This window comes from Nuphar pumila, chromosome 13, assembly GCF_984573655.1.
Source record: "Nuphar pumila chromosome 13, dmNupPumi1.hap1.1, whole genome shotgun sequence".
NCBI classification, from domain to species: Eukaryota; Viridiplantae; Streptophyta; class Magnoliopsida; order Nymphaeales; family Nymphaeaceae; genus Nuphar; species Nuphar pumila.
The window spans coordinates 75,786,163-75,808,117 of NC_143261.1; the positions used below are offsets into that span (position 1 = coordinate 75,786,163).

General features: G+C 40.7%; 2 protein-coding genes across 2 annotated transcripts; one reads left to right on the forward strand and one right to left on the reverse strand.

The window, feature by feature from the left end:
- Positions 1–251: 251 nt before the first annotated feature.
- Positions 252–3,096, forward strand: LOC149818753 (putative receptor-like protein kinase At5g61350). The gene has a single exon (XM_089984253.1). It carries the CDS (start codon positions 267–269, stop codon positions 2,961–2,963), a length of 2,697 nt encoding a protein of 898 aa, XP_089840379.1. The 5' UTR covers positions 252–266; the 3' UTR covers positions 2,964–3,096.
- A 1,391-nt stretch (positions 3,097–4,487) lies between these two features.
- LOC149818754 (olee1-like protein) lies at positions 4,488–5,338 on the reverse strand. The gene is made up of 2 exons (XM_089984254.1): positions 5,074–5,338; positions 4,488–4,975 (listed from the first exon to the last, which is right to left on the reverse strand). The coding sequence occupies exons 1-2, from the start codon at positions 5,225–5,227 to the stop codon at positions 4,644–4,646; spliced, it is 486 nt and encodes a 161-aa protein (XP_089840380.1). The 5' UTR covers positions 5,228–5,338; the 3' UTR covers positions 4,488–4,643.
- Positions 5,339–21,955: the final 16,617 nt, after the last annotated feature.

A 21,955-nucleotide genomic window follows, 5' to 3' on the forward strand; every position in this document is an offset into this window, starting at 1 on the left:
GGTTAATCCATGGTGACAAGGTGATGGGAGGAGCGGAGTTGGTGGGAATTGGGAGGGAGAGGAGGCGATTATAACCAAACACCCTCCGAAGACTCCGCGACTCCATCCACGGTGACACCTCATCTCCTCCCGCGTCCCCGCCCCTCCACCTCTGAATCCCCCTCCCTCTCCGCAACTGTACGGCGTTCCAGAGCTAACCTACTACCACACAAAGAGATAGAGAGAGAGAGAGATGAAATGAAGAGAAGATGATCTGCACAGCAAACATGAAGAAGAAGAAGAAGATGGGGATGGCGAAGGCCAGCATCACCACCTGCGTCTTCTTCTTCTTCTTCTCCCTCTGTTCGGCCGCGAGCACAACGTCCTTCTCCCCCGCGGACAACTACCTCCTGGCCTGCGGTTCTCCCAACAGCGTGAAGCTCGACGATGGAAGGACCTTCCGTTCCGACCCGCAATCCTCGTCTTTCCTCTCCACCGCTGAAGACATGCTCGCCTCCTGGCCTTCTTCCCCAGATTCCTTCATCTCCGCCGGCAATAACGACAGCAGCAGCAACACTAGTACCACCACTACCGTCGCAGTCTACCCGTCTTCCTCTGCTTACCCTCTGTACCTGACGGCCAGGATCTTCAGGGAGGAATCCACGTACAGCTTCTACGTCTCCCAGCAGGGCCGGCATTGGGTCAGGCTCTACTTCTACCCGCTCCCCAACTCCTACGACAACCTCACCACCGCCGACTTCACCGTCGCCACCGACTACTTCGTCCTCCTCCACAGCTTTACCCCTCCGGACAACGTCACCACCGTCTTCAAGGAGTACCTCATCAACATCACCACCGATCGCTTCTCCCTCAAGTTCATCCCCTCCAAAAACTCTTTCGCCTTCATCAACGCCATCGAGGTGGTTTCGGCGCCCGACGCCCTCGTTCCCGACGGCGGCGCGTCCACCATCGACCCCGTCGGCGACTTCCAGGGCCTCTCCCCCTACGGTCTCCAGGTGATGCACCGGCTCAACGTCGGCGGGCCGCTCCTCACCCCGAGGAACGACACCCTGGGCAGGACGTGGGTGCCGGACCGCCCCTTCCTCCTCCTGGAGTCCGCCGCCCGGAACGTCTCCGTCTCCCCGAGCATCATCGCCTACCCGCAGAGCGTCTCCCCGCTGATCGCGCCCAACTGGGTGTACGCCACGGCGGAGGAGATGGCGGATTCCGGAGTGGCGGAGCGGGAATTCAACGTCACGTGGCGGTTCGACGGCGTGGATCCGTCCTTCTCCTACCTCATCCGGCTCCACTTCTGCGACATCGTCAGCAAGAGCCTCAACGACCTTTACTTCAACGTCTACGTGAACGGCAAGATGGCGGTGTCCGGGCTGGACCTGTCCACCCTGACTTCCGCCTTGGGGGTGCCGTACTACAAGGACGTGGTGCTCAACGCCTCCTCTTCCTCCTCGGCGGAGGGCACCATCACGGTACAGGTCGGTCCCATGAGCAGCGGCGCCGGGGGAGGGTCGGCCAACGCCATACTCAACGGGCTGGAGATCATGAGGATGAGCAACTCGGCGGGCAGCCTCGACGGGCTGTTCGGGGTCGGCGGCAGCGGCGCGGGGGGCGGGATGAGTGCGTTGAGGATCGTCTCGGTGGCATTCGGGCTGGGGATGGCGGTGGCGGCGATGGTGGGGCTGGGGGCCATCGTCACGAGGTGGCACAGGAGGCCCCGGGACTGGGAGAAGCGTAACAGCTTCTCGTCGTGGCTGCTACCGCTGCACGGTGGACACTCCACCTGCAGCTTCATGACCAGCAAGGGCTCCCACCTGGGCTCCCACAAGAGCGGCTACGCCAACTTCTACTCGTCGACGCTGGGGCTGGGGCGCTACTTCACGCTGTCGGAGCTGCAGGAGGCCTCCCGCAACTTCGACGACAAGGCGGTCGTCGGGGTGGGGGGGTTCGGCAAGGTGTACCTGGGCGACCTGGAGGACGGGACCAAGGTGGCCATCAAGAGGGGGAACCCCACGTCCGAGCAAGGGATCAACGAGTTCCAGACCGAGATCCAGATGCTCTCCAAGCTCCGCCACCGCCACCTCGTCTCCCTCATCGGCTACTGCGACGAGCAGTCCGAGATGATCCTTGTGTACGAGTACATGGCGAACGGGCCGCTCAGGGACCACCTCTACGGCAACTCCCCCAACAAGCTGCCGCCCTTGTCGTGGAGGCAGAGGCTGGAGATCTGCATCGGGGCGGCCCGCGGGCTGCACTACCTCCACACCGGGGCGGCGCAGGGGATCATCCACCGTGATGTGAAGACCACAAACATCCTCCTGGACGAGAACCTCGTGGCCAAGGTCTCCGATTTCGGGCTGTCCAAGGCCGCGCCTTCCTTGGAGCAGACCCACGTTAGCACCGCCGTGAAGGGCAGCTTCGGCTACCTGGACCCGGAGTACTTCAGGAGGCAGCAGCTGACGGAGAAGTCGGACGTCTACTCGTTCGGGGTGGTGCTCTTCGAGGTGCTGTGCGCGCGGCCGGCCATCAACCCGGCGCTGCCGAGGGAGCAGGTCAACCTGGCCGAGTGGGCCATGCAATGGCACAGGAAGGGACTGCTGGAGAAGATCATTGACCCCCATCTTGCCGGAACCATAAACACGGCGTCCCTCAAGAAGTACGCCGAGGCCGCAGAGAAGTGCCTGGCGGAGTACGGGGTCGACAGGCCTTCCATGGGAGACGTGCTCTGGAACCTGGAGTATGCGCTGCAGCTTCAAGAGGCATCCTCCAACGCCCAGGACTCTTCGCTCGAAGACAACAGCACCTTGCTCATAATGGAACGTCAGATGGATAAGAGAAGCAGCAACAGCCACAGCAATCACAACCCTGCTCTAACTGTTAACACCCTCAGTACGATCGATGAGGATTCGGGAACTGTTACTGTTGGAACACCCTTGTTTCCTCAGCTTTCGGGATGCGAAGGGAGGTAGGTAATAACCGAATGGATGGATGAAAAACATCGATTAGTATGACTAATGTGTATGGACGGCTTGCATGTGAATCAAGGTGGAGATAGCAAAACCCTGTTCGATTCCGATCGTTGCTCTCTCCTCTCATCCCTTGGGTCCCAAGGTGTGGAAAGATCGTGAAAGGTTTTAGGAGCATTGAAAGCGATTCTCCTTCCCGGCCTAGCTCAGTTCAAATGTGACTGATTGATCAGCATGAAAGAATCAAAGGTTTTATACTTCCTTCACAACTCATTCATCTTACCTTCCGTACCCTGTCTGGCTTTGTTCTTCTTGGGTTTTTTTTTTGTTCTTTTTTTTCTCTTTCCTTATACCCTCTTTTCTTCTCCTTTCTTCCGTTTAGATTTATTGTTCTTCGGTTTGTTTATCTATGGGGATTGGATTCTTAATGAAACTTTTTGAATGTAGCCTGTAACCAGCTTTCTTCCTCTGCTATTGCCTCTTTATCTTTTTGATGTGTTGGCCTGGAGCTAAAATATGTGTTTAGATCCCAATAGCATTGTTAATTGATAGTTGGTAGCTGATGCAAAAGCATCATGTGCCCGCCTCTTTTTTTTTTTAGAAAGAGAGTTAGCTGGGGGTTAAGGCCCCTTGTACACTCTTGAGGGATTAATTTACCGTATCTTTGGTATATCAGGAGCCTTATAGGATATCAGCGCCCTACCCTGTACAGAATGAACCAATAGCAAACCAAAATTTACACAGGGGTTACAATTAGACAAAAAAATTTCTGTGCAAAAGTTCAACAATGCATAACTACAGCTCCCTTCCGATAAAGCTTTAATCCGCGACTGCCAAGATTTATTGGATAGAGTTAGGGAAATTTCCCTTCCCTGACACTGGAATTTCACCTAACCATTCCATGACAAAAAACTCAGGGAGTAACCTTTCTCAGGTCACCTGATAAATTACTGCTCTGATGAATTTTCTCTCTCTAGACCTGAGGACATACAAAACCTGAGTGCTTGCTCGTAGATGTGCAGTCACCACATGAAGGTCCAGTTCTTTGACTTCTGCTGTCTGTATAATTCCAAACCTAGTCCAGCATTTTACCTTCTCCTTAGCTTCCGATGCCCATTTCAACTTGAGGAAGTTTTCCTCAACGTCTCCAGACTTCCCTTCTTAGTCAGACCATTTCAACTTGAGTGCTTGCTCGTAGTTGTTTTTATTAATTTTCACAATCAATTGGCATGTCATCAATCATCGTAGTAAACATCTTCCCTTTTTCAAAATCATTTTTCAAGAATCCACCAGATAAGAGGAACGGAGAATCAAGAAACCAAACATACATTTTAAATCGTCAAACGGCGAATCGACAATGCAAATCAAACACACGAAAAAAAAAGTCCCCCAATTCCTGATACCGAAAGAACACAGTACACCTGTTAAATCCATTATCCTGCTACATTTCGCGTTTCAGATAAAAAAATACCAACATACTAACCACCATTACAACTAGAACTCGGGTGAGAAGATGTAGAGATCAAATAAAACAAGAGCAACCACCTTAATATTTTTTATTTTAAATTTCTGTAATCGTTCCAAAGAGTAAAAAGAACAAATAAGAAGAGCAGTAAGATAAAACAAGCAAGAATCTTCTAGCCCTCGGCTATTCAGCTTTCCCGGCAATAGATCTGGCCCATCCTAGGCGTCCTCACTGTCGAGTTCATACTGCTTGACCAACTGAGCGCAAACTGAGAGGGGCTGGTCGGCGTCGAAGCCCATGGCGTTGGCGTACCTGGTGCTGGAGGGGATGCCATTGTTGTGGGTGAGCGTGATCCGAGCGCGCTGGCGGCCCATCGAGACCTTGGTGCATCCGGGCTGAGGGCTGCTGACTAAGACGGACTCGCAGACCTCGTTCTGGTGGTCGTTGGCCACAGGGATGTGGTACGTCCCAGTCCCGTCCGTCACACCTTCGGCGCTGAAGGTCACCAACCCGCTCCCTCTGTCCCTGCACTCTACCTTAACATTGGCCCCTGTTCATCCATCCAATCCATTATTAGAAACAAATATGATGAGGAAGATTAATAAGAAAAACAAAGAGTAGGGGAGGGGGAGAAACAGATTATAGGACCTGCAATGTAGGTGGTGGCGGGGGTCTCGAATCCGATACGGCAGGTGTCGCAGTAGACGCGGCCTTGGACGATAAAGTTGTTGTAGCAATGGGCGATCCCCATGACGGAGAACAGGCAGAGGGCAGCCGAAAACAACGCCATAGATCGAGCCATCGAAGAGGAAGGAATGGGCTAAGACAGGAAAGGGGGAAGGTCGGAGCAGAGGGCCGAGAAAGAGGGGAGGAGTAGAAGGAAAGGAAAGGGGGAGAAAGATTTCTTTGGGGAAAAGGGGATGGGGGCGAATCGCTGGATTTATTGATGAGAGAGAGAGAGAGAGAAACACAGCTCAGCCACATGCACATGTACGCGGTCGCGTGACTCTCAAAACTTCGTATACTTTTTAGTCATCCGCTCGCTCCCTCTCTCACTTGACTCCACAATATTCCATTAATGACAGTCACGCCCTTTCACATCTAAGCACGGACCAACAACCGCACCCGGACAAACCTAAAGGCTAGGTTGTGCCACTCTCTCTCTCTCTCTCTCTCTCTCTCGAGCTCATAGCTTGGTTCATGTCACCACGTAGCACTGTTGTGTGCAATTTAGTAAAAATTCATTGATGAATCGGCCGATTTCATTCTAAAAATTATCTTTTTTTTTTAGTAAAATAAACGACACTATCAAGTTGATACAGGAAGTGATTGGCGGATCGCCGATCAATTTTTGGTTGAATCTGCATAATTTACTTTATATATATATATATATACACACACACACTCAAACACCACTCCCAGGATCAGAGACCTAGCTACTCTGACTCTGCCTGCCGTATTTACTATCGTTGTCCTGAAAACTTGCAATTCTGTGAATTTAGGGCTTGCCTTCAAGGAGTCGCCATGCTTTGGCTTGCGTAAGAGGTGATGCCCATGAGATTTGAAATTAGACCACCTGGGTAGCCGCCTAAGTCCCATTCCACCACGCCAAACTCTTTGGGGTGCATAATTGACTTCACTTGGGCTGATTTTACCCTAAATTGACATAAACAATTTGATATTTTGATGGGGGGGCGAAAATACTCACTAAGAACATTTTATAGGATTTTCAGTATTTTTTTAAATTATGACCTTACACATATGATCTATGTGCTTTTTTTTTATAAGAATCAGTTCTTGGAGCATTCATTCCGGGATAGGCTTTTATAAGGTTTCAAAAATCAACGGCCTACAATTTTATAAATTTTTGAGGCTCCAAATACCTTTTTTTCATCCAAAATGCATGATCAAGTGTCAATTTCTAGTAAATCAATCATGCTAAACACATCTAAGGTCAGAATTAAAAAAAAACACACAAAAAATCATATAAAATATTTCTTAGTGGTTTGGTTTGGTAGGTTTTTATTTACCCTCTCTGTAAGGAGCTCCTTAGTTGAAACTTTGTTTTGACCAAATATAATCTCATATTTGTGTTAGTGTGGTCAACATAATAGGAATTGATTCTTGAATCACATTTTTGTTGTAAAAATAAGATTTTATGAGCGTTAAATTTTATGTATATTATAGACCATTGATTTTTAAACACATCTAAGATTTTAAATATATTCTTGAATATCATGATCCAAGCACCTATTTATACTATCCTAAACATGTAGATCATATCCAAGGAGTTGGATGTGCAACAAAACATAAAAAACCTAAAAAAACTTAATAGTTTTTTATTAAGGGTTCCTTATCCACGAAGCTAGCAAATACTAGCTCAAATATATATATATATATATATACACTAAGCTTAATAAAAGGTTTTTTTTTTTAAATTCAATAAAAGGTCAATTTAAAATTATCTGATTCAAATTTTGACAGATTTTTATCTTTTCCTTTTAAGATAAATTTACTTAATAAACCCATTTTAATAGCATTTTCTTTTGAACGGCAAGCTGGGGTTAGGCAGACCCCACTAGTTATTATTCAAGGTACAACAGGAGTTTGAACCTGCAACATCCCACCATAAGGAAACGTGCACTGACAGCTCCTACTAACCACGCGGAGTTCCAGTCAGCCGATTTTAACAGCATTGGTTGGATATGGATCTCGCGAATAAATGAGGGCTTGATGGATTGTTCAAGATTGGATTTGTATTAAAAGAAGAAAATGAGAAGAGAGAGGCCCCTCTCTCCTATTTTTTTAATAATTCGTGTTCCCCCCGTTCCCATTCTCGGCGTAACAGAAGGGGTTAGGTTAGAACAGTGAGTCACCGTTCCATGGACGCGGCATCCCACGAGAAAGCGTGATCAAACACTCTGAAGTGGGAAGGAACGAGATTATTGGATCCCGTTTCATAATATCTAATTTAGGGTACCCGTGATTACCGCTACATATTCGGTGGCAAGCCGGACCCTCCTCCAAAATGCAGCCCCATGATGGTGACCCTAGGAAAAAAAACACTGCAAAACTCGTCAAACCATCTTGGGGTGCACTATTCCATGCTGGGAAATTTAAATTTATTTTTTATTTCAAGAATTTACTGAAAAAATGCCAGATTTAGAAACAAAATTATTTTCATGAGTTTTTGCGGTTTTTTTTTCTTTCGTCACTATGGATCTAACTATATCGAGTTGGGATCCAGAGAGGGGTGTCAACGGGTCAAGTTTACTCGGACCTGACCTGTATCACTCGATTAAGACCTGGGTCCGAACCCCGAAGGTAGGATTAATACATGGAGCCTGGTATAGTTTGTGAAATTTTACACCAGGCCCGACCCCGAGTTCCGATTAAGGCCCACAAATTTTCAATGTAAAAATAATAATAAAATATTATTTTACCGGGTATGACTGGGGTCTGGTTCATGTAATTCTTATCGGGTCTGGGTATGGTTTCTCTTATGGTAGGTCCAATTAAACTCAGACCTGAACCGGATACCATACCCAAAAATCGAGGCTAGACCTGATTTCACTTGGAAAAGAACCATAGTGACAAAAGTTAAAAACTGCAAAATCTTGGGAGTAAAAAACTCTATAGGTTTTGATTTTTTTTTCATAAATCTTGCATTTTTTGGCAAAATCTCGACAATAAAAAATAAATTAAAAAATATAAAAATAAATTTTATAAGAAAATATAAATAAAACACATTTGAAAATAAAAATCTCACGATAAATATCTGCTAACACCCTAAATATCGCGATGGTTTAAAAATCTCGCAAGAAATTGCCATTTTAAACCTTTCAGCCAATTTCTTGTCGCTAGATTTTTTTTATAAATCTCGTGATATTTGTTACAGAGGGAAAGAACCAAACCCGTACCGGTTGGCACCCCTAGATCCAGATAAATTTTTGAACGTCGAGCAAGCTACAACTTCCCCTACCCTAGCGTCAATTGTTAAGCCACTAAAAGTTAGCATGACATTGCTGCTGGTTGAGTGTTTTCACAACTGTGATTCATCCACAAATTAATGGATGCATTGCTGCAGTAACTGTAGACAGCAGCAAGATGTTAGAAAGCACCCTCAAGTCAGAATTTTAATACATTTAAGTCATTAAAAAATAAAAAAATATAATTTACTTAATAAATTTGTACTACTTTAGTTTAGCTATTTTGGGTCCAAGTTAATGGGATGGCTTAATACCCTTAGTTTTAAAGTTAGTATGGTGGAGACCCGGATCCAAATTTCATGCCACTTACATAGGGCACTTCGGACCAACCAACCCCAGTCCTGCACATATTCGGTTGGCATCCAAGTTTCAAGATGCAATTTGGTCAAAAGGAATTCAATGTCTCAGCGTGCTTGGTAGGAGCTGTCAGTGCATGTTGCAGGTTCAAATCCCAGTGGTACCAAGAATAATAACTGGTGGGGTTTAGGGCCAGCTAGCTGACCTCTTTGAGGTTTGAGGCCACTGCCTTGGGATTCAAATAACAAAAATAATATAACGCTTGTATTACACATGGTGAGGACCTCAAATGAAACATATGGCACATGCTGAGGTTCTCCAATGAAAAAAAATATAAAGAAATATATAAAATATGCCTTGATCGGGCCTCAACCGTTAATAACTCGGTTAACGGTTCCGAATCGACCGCTTCACACTGGTTCTGACCCAACCGAGTTTTGGTTGAGAACGATTTAGACTTGAACCGTCAGTCACTCGGTTGGGACTTCATTAGGACCGAGTCACCGAATTGACCTGTTCATACCAGCAAGTTTGCCAACTATGCAAATTATTCAACAGGTATACGATCATGTCCCAATTTCCGTGACAAATTTTGCGAGATTTATAAAAAAACTTGCGATAATATCGTGAGGAATTGCCTGAAAGTTTAAAATGGCAATTTCTCGCAAGATTTTCAAACTGTAACAAATATCGTGATATTTATGTTTTTAACCGATATTTATGGTGAAAACCCTCAAGTTTTTTATTTTTAAATGTGTTTTATTTATATTTTCTTATAAAAATTATTTTTTTTATATTTTTAATTTATTTTTTATTGAGGAGATTTTGCCAACAAAACATGAGATTTGTGGAAATCTTCAAAATCTCTCCAAGTTTTTGACTGCTGATATTTTGCCATTTTAAACTTTTTGTCACTTTGGTCCCAATAGACCCACCCCCAAGCACATGTTTGGATGGCGTTGGTTTGTGACCCATTTGCAATGTAGGACTCAAGCTGCCCACTCCATTTTGTCCTGGACGTGAAAGTCGGTTACAGCCTCCATCTCTGTTTCATGTTCTCCATCTCCGGTCCAAACGGGGCATTGTAGGGCGGGACCCCATTTTCCTCCAGTCCAGTGCCATCCCTATCATTGACGCATTCAACACCCATTAGGAAAAGCAATTCCAATTTTTTTGAATCCATTTTTTTGTGAGAAGCATAAAATTAGAAGGAATATGACCCAATTTGTTTTGGGGATGACACCATTAGACCAAACCCATTTTCTCTTACATTCTCTATCAAATTTCTTCCATGATGAATTCAATAATGTCTTCCAAGATATGGTAGTGATGTTTTGGATCCACCTGAGTCCAACTGCGTTCTCATTCAGTAAAGGAGATTACTTTTTAGTAATTGGATTTTCTTGATTATGTTATTACAAGACCCATGACTCTATGGTGTCAGATATCTGTTTGAATGATTTAATCTTTTGGGTTTTTCATTTGCAGTCCATTCTATCTCTAACATACCTACATGGATAGAGAAAAAAAAGATATGGAATACAAAATATAAAGAAAGTTTTTGTAATGATAAAAGTGCAATTTCCTCGTCACTTAGTTATTATCTTCACATACGGCGAGTCTGGTAAACATTTGGATTATTTTTCTTAACCTAGGTAGTGTAATATAAATCTTTAAATGTTGGGAATGTATTTGAAGATACACCAAACATTAGGCATGTATTGTGAATTGTTCCATAATTAAGGACAAAAAGATTGTGTGTATATTTAGGGTATGTTTGATGGTTTATCCTGGGTTGGACGAAATGAACAAAAAGAACGGAACAGAACATTTGTTATGTTCGTTCCGTAACAATTGTTCCAAGTCCAACGTTTCTTTGGACCATACTCAAATGTTATGTTCCAAATATCCGTTGTTTGATGATGATGTGCAGACAACTTCGACCGTCATGGATAATGGGTCGAATTACTTCATTTTGGATCGTATGACCCGATCCATCCACCATTTTATATGTTTTAACAAGTTTATTATGCTTTTTTTCCCGAATATGTATCCAATTACGAAATTATATCTAAAATCATGAATTTTTGCCCTAAATATGGATTTAAAATTAGATTTTTACCTCAAATATGGATCTCGAATGAAATTTTTGCCCTGAATATGGATTTTTGCTACAAATAAGAATCTCAAATTGGATTTTTTTTCTTGAATATGGATCTTGAATTGGGTATTTGCACTCAATATGTATTTTTGCCTCGAATATGGATCTTAAATTGGATTTTTGCCCTGAATATGAATCTCAAATTGGATTTTTGCCCTAAATATGGATCTCTAATTGGATTTTGCCCCGAATATGAATATCAAATTGATTTTTGCCCCGAATATGATTTTCAAATTGGTTTATAGCAACACAAGATTGTCATCAGCAACATTTAGTCTTCAGGCGGGTGCTAAAAGAAAAGAGATGAATTAAGATAAGGAATAAGATCTTTGCTTAATGACAGAATCTTGTGCCATAAATTTTATATATAAAACAAATTGAATAATAAAAACAACAAATGAATTTCAATCGATCAAGTTTAAATGCCCGAATAACAAGGCAATCATGGAAAAATTCATAAAGCTAGAGAAGCGAAGTCAAATAAAAATTATCTCTATCAAAAGCTTGGTACATCTTAACAATTGATAATGTTCGAAACAAGTAAATTTTTTATTTGTTCGGGTTATTGCAGGGACTTAAACCTTGTGTTGGTAATATATGCTAGAACTTTGTCTTTGTCTTTTGTGTCAATAGTTGCAGTAGGAAAAAGGAATAACAACATTTTTATCTTCTTCATTGATCAAAATCATTCCTACACCCCAGTTGCTTTTACCACTACGCTCTTAACTAACATTGAGTCAGCGGAACTATCAACATGTCGACAAACCAGAACCTTCCCTCTAACCTCAGAACTATTCAATGATCTCTTTAAGCAAAAGCTGTAGCAGATTAAGCTAAGTGAATATGAGATACTTTAAAAATTTGAGACAAATGAGTAAGCATTAAGCTCTATTGGTATCGCGTTTTTCAAGTCACCCCGACTGGTAAGGAGTGAAGTAATCTGCAAAATGCATATGAAGCAGACATGATCATTGTAGGCACACTCATATTGTTGACACTGAGACTCTCACTCTACTCATTGAATCAAATAAATCAAATAAAATAGAGTCCAAACAACATAAATCCTAATGACAATGAGATAAGCATATGAACAATTACTAACCTTGTAGTCTTTTAACCAAGAAGCAATATCATTTGGTTCTACTTTGGCCTTGAGAAACTTCACACCATCCACATTTTGTACGACGATAAGTGGAACTTGATCGTCTTTAAGACCAAAGTACCGTTTAAAGAAAATTATCACTATGTGTTCTACACAGGAAAAAAGCCACAACATAGAAATAGTGTAGAAATGCGTATAATCTCAGAGAAACATGATAAGAAGGATGTATTAGCTTTCTCTAGAATCTGCGAACAAGAGATTTAAGAGAAGAAAGAGAGAAAGAGGCTGCAATGAGTCATGGTTTTCATAAAGAGAAACCGTGACCTCTTTCATTAATATATAGGCAAAAGCCCTAATACATGTTGAGGGTATTTACAAGTATGCCATTATGTGGTGGACATGGTACATACAAGTAGTTTAGATCTGTATCCGGATCCAAACTTAAATACAAAACAATACACTGTCTAATAGTCTCCCTCAAGTTGTGCATGATTTTGGATCATGGACAACTTTCTCTTTAGGAACCAAAAAAGGCACTTTGTAAGTCCTTTAGTAAACAAATCAACCACTTGGTCTTCTGTTCTAATATAATGAGGCTCAATCTCTTTTTCTTCAATCTTCTGCCTGATAAAATGTTGATCAATCTTAATGTGCTTGGTCTTGCTGTGATGAATGGGATTGAGAGATATTTGAATAGCACTTTGGTTGTCATAAAAGAGAGAACAACTAACAATCGACTCTTTTAGCTCTGTCAACAAATGTCTAGTCCATGTTACTTCTGTTGTAGCAGCAGCCATCACCCTGTATTCTGCTTCTGTGCTAGATCTAGCCACTGCTTTCTGTTTTCTACTACTCTAAGAAACAAGATTGACACCAATAAAAATGCCATACCCTGAAACTGACTTTCGATTATCAGGATCCCCGGCCCAGTCTGCATCTGAATAAACAATGATGTCATAAGCAATATTCATAGATCTGCTTTTGGTGTACAAAAGTCTATCTCCAACAGTACTCTTTAAGTACCTTAGTATCCTTTTTACTGCATCCATGTGTCTCATCCTTGGCTCATGCATGAATTAAGAAACTTGATTGACTGAATATGTAATATCGGGCCTGGTAAAGGTAAGATATTGAAACATTCCTACTAGACTCCGATATTTGATGGGATCATGATACAAGTCTTCGTCTTGCACACTTAGTTTCTGGTTAAGCACACTAGGAGTAGCAAGAGGCTTGCAATCTTTTATTCCACCCTTTTCTAACAGATCGAGGGTGTATTTATGCTGGGTCAAAGTAAGTTTATTTCCTTGATTATCCACCTCTACTCCAAGAAAGTACTGAAGGTTCCCAAGGTCTTTCATTTTGAACCTTTGACTCAAAAAATCTTTAGTTTCTTGAACATGATTCTCACTATTTCATGTAATAATTATATCATCAACATATATCAACAAGAAGGTAGTAAACTCCTTACCTCGAAGAATAAATAGGGAGTAATCCAATTGCGATCGATAAAAACCATGTCTTTAAATTTCTAGGGAGAAACTCTCAAACCATGAACGAGATGCTTGTTTCAGTCCATAGAGTGCTCAATTTAATTTGCACACATACTCCTTTGAATCTCCCTCTATATATCCTGGTGGTTATTCCATGTATACTTCTTCCTTCAAATCCCCATGAAGAAAGGCATTCTTCACATCTAGCTGACTTATTCTCCAACCATAATCCACAACCAATGAAAGAACAATGCAAATTGTTCCCATTTTCACAACTGGACTAAAGGTTTCATCATAGTCCTCTCCAAACTCTTGAGTGAATCTCTTTGCTACGAGACGAGCTTTGTATCATTCAACACTCCCATCCGATTTGTATTTGATCTTATAGACCCATCGTGACCCAACTACATTTTTATCTGGAGATCGAGGGACAACTGTCCATGTTTGACACTGGTACAAAGCTTTCATCTCTTCATTCATAGCTTGAATCCATTTTTTGGAATTAATGACTTGATGAAAATGTCTAGGCTCAGTCTCTTTCTTAATATGTGACAAAAATAACTGGAAATCCATGGTGAAATTCTCATAACTGACCCACCTTTCAATAGGATGCCGAGCTCTTTCAGATCGTTTGATCGGAATTGCTACTGTATTAGAAATTGGAGAAGTAATGTCATTGGATGGATGAAACATAGGCTCTTCTTGTTCAATACCACCAGGAGTCAAGAGTGAGTCCCTTTCTCTTCTCCTATAAACTTGCCCAACAAACTTGTTAATCTCTGGAGGATGTTCTATTTCAAGTTCCTGTATGCCACTGTATCCATCTTGACAGGATGTTTCTTGAGTACAGGAGGAAGAACACTCATTGTTGGTTGCAGGAAAGAGCTCTGCACTGAGCCATGGATCATAAAATAACGCATTCATATTGGTTTGGGCAGAAACATATTCTCCATCTCCAAAATCTTTTGCATCAACAACTACATTCCTAGATATCTTGATTTGTCTGCTGTCAGGATCATAACACATGTACCCTTTGTGATGATCTGCATATCCGACAAATCTACACTTTGATGCCTTAACCTGAAACTTGTTTCTCAGAGAAGAGTCAATATGAACATAACACATGCAGCAAAAAAAATTTAGTTCATCATAATCAGGATGTTTTCCAAATAGGATGAAATAAGGTGATTTATTTTCTAAAAGCTTCATGGGCAGATGATTAATAATATGAACAACAGAGTGAAAGGCCTCTATCCAGAGTCCTATGGGAGTATGACTTTCGTGCTTCATGCTCATAGCGCTTTTCACAATATGATGATGTTTTCGTTCTGCAACTCCATTTTGTTGGGGTGTATGCGGGCAAGATAATCTACGATTTATCCCATTATCTTGAAGGTAATTGATAAAATCCCTGGAGGAGTATTCCCTCCCACCATCACATTGGAAATGTAAAATATTACAAGAAAAATGAGTTTTGACAAAAGCATGAAAACAACAGAAAATAGAGAAGACTTTCGATTTATTCTTCATGAAATATATCCAAGTGAAGCAGGAGAAATTATCAATAAAAATGACATAATATTTGTTGTCAGAATTGGAAGGATTAGGAGCCAATCCCCATACATCGGAACAGACGATTTCAAAAGGCCTTGAAGCTCTCTCATTTATTGAATGAAAATGAAGAACATGACTCTTACACATTTGACAACTCGAACACATTTTATTATCTGGTCTGGGAATTAGGCTAGACTCAGGAATAAGACCATCAGATACTAGTCGCTCAACAAAGACTCGACCACAATGACCAAGACGTAAATGCCAAAAATTGGGCTTATTATATTTATTTGAAGATTGCAAATTGAACACATGAATATTCTTTGACGACATAGACTTAAAAGATGGCTTCAAGGTAGGTCGAACACAAGTAGAAGGGTCCTCCTGGAAGACAAACATATTTTCTCGGTGTTCCCCTCTAGCGAATGTCTCTTTTGTTTGTAGATCCTTGACATAAACAAAAGACAGTAAATTCAACAGAATAATTGGTATGATCAACAAGCTTAGAAATAGAAACAATATTTTTTGTAATATCTGGGGCATGAAGAACATTGGAAAGGTGAAGTGGGGATTTAGGCAAGGGGATAGAAACATTTCCAATGTGGGTGATGGGGTGGTGTGACCCGTCTCCAGTGAAGATGTTACTTTTTCCAAAATAGGGAGTTAAAGTAGAGAATTTACCTACATTACTTGTGTCATGAGTAGCTGCCTCGAAATGAATATACCACACTCTTTTATCATCACACTTCAGATCAAGCTCAGACAGCGTTGCCAAGAGAAGCTCTTTCACATCTCCCCCGAATTTTGAAGGGTTCTCTTTTCGTCCTGACGAGCTCTCACCCTTTTGGAACTTTCCTTTGTTCTGAGGATTGTGCCAATAATTGGTGTTTATGTGGCCTCGCTTGTTGCAAAGATAACATGTGGGTACGTTTCTTGCATTATAAAGAGGGGAAGCATTCGGGGTAGGCAATAGCCCACGTTCCCCTGGAGTACCTCGTCCTCTACCACCACCAAAATTATTATCACCACGTCCTTGACCAAAAGAAACCTCAGTACCAAGAACCTGTCCACCAGTCTCATGTGACATCCCTTTCAAAGTCATCTCATATTGAAGTAATTTTGCTTGCAAGTCTTCAAATAATGGTAGATCAGGTAGACATAGCAAAGAAGTCGAGAGAACATGAAATTCCGATCCCAATCCATTCAAGGTTTGCCTGACCTTGTCTTTATCTGCCACTTCATACCCTACATCTGCAAGTTGATCACTGTTGGTCTTAACCTTATTCAAGTATTCCATGACAGACATGGAACCCTTAGTCAGGAGTTGAAACTCACGCTGAAGAAAGAAAATTCTAGCCTCTGATATCTGAGAGTATGTCTTCACTAATCTGTCCCACAATTTCTTTGTTGAGCATTCATCTGGAATTCCCACTAACACTTCTTGAGAGATAGTGGAAATAATAAAAGCAATTGCAGCTTGATCACGCTTCATCCAAATCTCATATTGGGGATTTGGAATTTGTTGTATGAAATCAACCTCATTTCCATTCTTAATTTCTTATAAGATAAATTCTGGAGAAGCTGGGTTTGATCCAGTGAGATGTCTAGAGAGACCTTGACTTTTAATAAAAGGGAGAATTTGTCTTTTCCATATCAGGAAATTTGAATTGGTAAGCTTTTCAGAAATGAGTTGATCGAGAAAATTGGATGAAAGGAATGACTGAGAAGAAGAATCCATGGCTAAAAGTAAGAGAGATTTGGGTGAAAGAAATGACTAATGAAATGAGTTTTTGGCGTGTGCAATCAGTATAACAGAATGAAAGTTTCTGCAGATTACGATGCAATAAGTAAGTCTCGTTTCCTTCTTCTTCTTCTTCTTTTGAAAAATTCGAGTACTTAACTTGAATGAGAAATAACAGATCTGGTGTACGGATCTAATCTAATTTCAAAGCCTTATACTTAATTGCACACAACAGTATTAAGAAAGAAAGACTTTTGATGGAATCGAGCAAACCCGATATGCAATTCTAGCAAGTTATCAGATTTGATGCATAGATCTATTTGATTACACACAGCAGTATGAAGAAAGAAAGACTTTTGATGGAATCAAGCAAAGAAATGTCATGAAACTGATTAACAAATCAGTTTTAGGAAATAGGGTTATCGTAAAATATATTTGACGTAAACCCAAAACAGTCCCAATAAACAAAAATGGCGTGAAACTAGTTTAGCACAAACCCAATTCAGTTACGGAGAGATAATGATTACGTTAAATCAAACCCAACTCACTTTTAGGAAGAAAATAACAAAAACAAAACCCAACTCAGTTTCAGAGATGCGATACACAGAAGATAGAAAACTGGATGCTCAGTTTCAGATATGAAAAGCAGAATCAGAATCTAGAATGAAAAAGATCTGGAGAAGAACAAGCCGTAGAACAAAGATCTGGAGAAGAACAAGCCGCAAAACTGTAAATGGGGAAGTAAGAGGAGAGTGAGATCTCTTAGGGACGTACCTACTGGAAAACCTCCAACCCTCGGATCAGATCTGCTCTGATACCATATTAGCTTTCTCCAGAATCTACGAACAAGAGATTTAAGAGAAGAAAGAGAGAAAGAGTCTGCAATGAGTCACGGTTTTCATAGAGAAACTGTGACCTCTTTCATTAATATATAGGCAAAAGCCCTAATACATGTTGAGGGTATTTACAAGTATGCCATTATGTGGTGGACATGGTACATACAAGTAGTTTGGATCCGGATCCGGATCCAAACTTAAATACAAAACAATACACTGTCTAATAGGATGACCACCTGAAAAGCCCCTTGACTAGTCTCAACATCACCAAGCAAGAAACTCACACCCTTTCCTTTGTACTCCTCAGCAGTAGCATGATATTTAGACTTGAAACTCTCAAAATTTTGACTAGTGAAATTCATAAACAGCATAGTCTGCCAATTCCAAAAGTCATACATGTAGTAGATAATGAAGTTCACATGTTCTTTCAGATTAAAACTTTTAGACTGATCAAGCACATGAAGATAATCAGGCTGCTGAGGCTCTGCACAAACACCAACACTAGATTGCTGATGTTTATTTTGATTACATGCAGAATGGGAGTCTCAGCGGATTGCTCAATGAAAAGATGGTCTTAGATTGGCAAACCAGGTACAAGATTATGCTTGGAGCAGCACAATGGCTGGCCTACCTTCACCTTGATTGTAGTCCGTCGATTATTCATCAGAATATTAAGGCAAACAACATCTTGATTGGCCTGGATTTTGAAGCCTATCTTGCAGATTTTGGGCTGACAAAACTTGTTGATCCATCCGAGAACACTAAATATTCTAACATTGTAGCTGGCTCTTGTGGCTACATTGCTCCTGGTAAGGCTACCAACTTCATTGGCTACTTTTTGTCCTTTTATCGTATTATGAAGAGGATGATATATTGCCCAAGAAGAAATTCTTCTTATGCTTATATATGTTAGCGAATCTGATCACTAAATTCGGTTTAACTGCTACTCTAATTGTTTTTGATATTTCAAAGGCAAACCAAAGAAAAAAAATCTTTAATTAGTAAATGTTGCTAGTAATTGGAAGAACGATTTTCTTACATTTTATGTTGCAATTGAGGAGCCACACATGGTTATATTGTCTGTGGATGAGATCTAGTGGGATTTTTTTGTTTCACTGAAAGATTGATGTGCCATGTACTGAAGTGTTGCAGACTTTTACTGTACGTTTGGGAAATCAGATTTTGGTGTTTTTGAAATAATGAAAATTTGAGTTTTATTGAAACTATATGAGTTTGATATGCTTGATATTCAATTATCACGACAAACATACTCCAACATTCCATGGAACCTAACCACCTTCATCACAGATGGGAACAATACCAACTGATCATATATGTCATATCTATCATAGGCTCAATGAAATGAAACAATATAGGTTAGTTTTCAGAGCTATAAATTAACAAACCACCTTCATAACATATGAAAACATTTGATAATTAAGACAAAAAAAAGTTTCATTTTCATAATATGGAAAACACAATTGTGAATCATAAGCCGCTAAGATGAATCATACAAATATATATGTAACTACATATGGATAAGAAAAAACAAGTGAAAGAAGCACAAAAGTAACATACCAAAGTCCATAACAAAAGAAGAAAAACTCAACCCCAGAGACTCCTCTGCTTTCAGCTCAACCAACTTCTTCCATCTTTCTATCCTCATTTTCAACCTACTCCAATGTTAGCATATATGTGTCCTCAGTCCCACTAACCTCATTCTCTCTAATGTTCAAACCCAATTTCAACATTCGATGAATCCTTGCAGAGAAGTGTTTGAATCATTCAGGCTGCATTCAAAATTGAGAAGAGTCATCTTATACAGCAACAACACTAGATCTTTTATTGATTTGTTGTTCTTGTAAGCCTCCAATCGCTTCCTCAGCTCCTCCATCATCGGGTTCTCAAGGTTGATCTTCATTTGTCGACCTTGCCATTGAGATTCATGCCACAACAAAATAAAAGAAGACATATTCCACCAAAAAATCAAGAAATTGCCATCAGCATCAACATATGCTGATCACCGGCAAGGATGACATGCTGATAATGAACACTGCACATGCTGATCAAGTTTACCAATTTTTATTAACTCTAACATACTACAAAATTCTATAGTAATGGACTGTTGGAAAGACCATCATCAAGGGGAAACCAAAAAAAATCACTACACATGCAACACACTACTACTTGGAAAAATATCATTGGTTTTAAAAAAGTAAAATATGCTAAATTCATTTTCCTTTTTCCTTTTCATTATAGAAATGTCCCTTATTAGCATCATCCAAAATAAAGGAGCAATATGAGTTCGTTACTTGTTAACATCCAAAGTCTATCTCACCCGACAGTGACTCCAGTGAGGAGTGGCCTGCAACAAATTGGGATTTAGAGAAATGAGGAACAACGGGACTTCAGCGAGATCGAAAGGGGGAAATCGACCGAGAGAAGTTTGTCCTGATCGAAGCACCATGATCGATCCCCCAAAACCTAAAAAATTTCAAAACTGAAGCAAAGGAATCAGGGCCTTGAACAAACCCTAAATTTTGAGATTGGTCGAAAGCAAGAAGCAGAGAAAGAGAGAGAGAGAGAGAGCGAGAGCGAGAGAGAGAGAGAGACTGGTTTGCGATAATGGTGATGGCCTTTCTCTCACATGGAGCAGCAATGGTCTATAACAATGGTGAGAGAGAGAGAGAGGGATGTGAAACCTCAAAACAAGTCAGCAATGGCCTCTCTCACACTACTGGTATGTGACGATGGAGAGTAGGGATGGAGGCGCACCTGGACGAAGCACCAACGACAACCCTGCTTCGGAGTTGAGGTGCGCCCATCGAGGAGATTTAATTCCCTTCGTCCCTGTTACTTTTGTAACAGGGGGAGGGTGGAACGAAAAGTTCATGTATATAAGTATGTGGTGGACGCACGAAACGTCGTCCGCCGTGTCCAACGTTTGTTGGAAATTGTCGTTTCCAGCGAGATTTTCATTCGAATCACGTTGGGAACGGTGCATCAAACATACCCTTAAGAGTCCCTCTAATGGGGCATTAATATGGGACCAAGTCTTGATGCCTTCTTTTGGCTACTATATGCTTCTTCTGTCTTGTTCTTATTTTCTTCTGTATGCAAGAACAGTTTCCAAAGGCAAAAATTAACATGGTATCAAGGCAGAATGAGTGATAAGATCTTAATCTTATTCTTGGTTTTTTCTTGTTATATTACCTTTCTTTTCTGATTTTTCTTTTTCTTTTCTTTTTACTTCTTCCAAACTTGTGTTTTTCATCGCATTCTTTTCCTTTCTTATACTTGTTTAGAAACATACAAAAGAATCTTCTCCCTTCTTATCCTCTTTACAAGAATCTAATCTTTGTTTTTTATTCCATTAAAGCCCTATAAAAAAGTATGAATCCTAAATATTAACTCTTGTTATCTTGTGGCGACTTCCCGGAGGCAAGGGGTAAGCCCACAAAGTTTTACGTTGATGGGACAACGATCGTGAGTATGACACCCCAAAATTTCTAACTCAAATTTTTTACTGAAAATATATATATATATATATATATATATATATATATATATATATATATATATATATAGATATATATATTTTAACCTTTAAGCAGCAAAAAAAATGATTATTTTAACATTGGAGTTAAGAAAATTCTAGAAGGGTCACAAGTGAGAATCATTCACGACAAACTCGATAAGTCAAAGTCAAAACAATTGCATTTACATCAGAGTTCATTATACAAAAATGTAGGGTCAAAAAAATATATATAAACAATCACCCTCAGTTGACCCGTGATCCTCTAGAAGTCTGGTTCAGGATGCTGCCACTGTCTTGCGCCATCCATTATACAAGAGCTAATCACCTAAAAATTTCTTTTAAAGTGTCAGACTAGTGAAAGTCTGATAGGTAATTATACCAAATCTAGCTAAAATGCACATGTAATTTAAGTTAAAGCATATTTTCAGTAAAAGCATGAGTTACAAATAAATCATGAATATAATGCAAGTCAAGTAACACATTTCATTAAGCAAGTATTCGTCAGGGTGAGCATGAAGGTATTTGTTTCGATATTTAACCTCGTATAAGTACTCACAAGGACAACTATGAGCCAAAGACCATATGCGGGTTTATTATTTTATGTATTTTAATAACCCATATGACTAGCCTACTACAAAAGCCACAAAGGGACAATATAATGACCGACAAAGATTTTTCCAAGGTGTGTTTTAGTAAGGAACCTAAACCTTCTGCAGAAGTGTAAAAACTATAACCTAGGATTATACTTGTGGTAGATCATGTCCCCTACCTCTAATGACTAGGAAAGTTATTGTCACTCGATAAACATATTTTCATTGA

Bases quoted from the DNA above. Each gene is read 5' to 3' on its own strand.
- LOC149818753 (XM_089984253.1), top strand. From the start codon at position 267: ATGAAGAAGAAGAAGAAGATGGGGATGGCGAAGGCCAGCATCACCACC.
- LOC149818754 (XM_089984254.1), bottom strand. From the start codon at position 5,227: ATGGCTCGATCTATGGCGTTGTTTTCGGCTGCCCTCTGCCTGTTCTCC. The intron at 4,976-5,073 runs GTCCTATAATCT...ATGGATGAACAG, and splicing joins CGCCACCACCTACATTGCAG to GGGCCAATGTTAAGGTAGAG.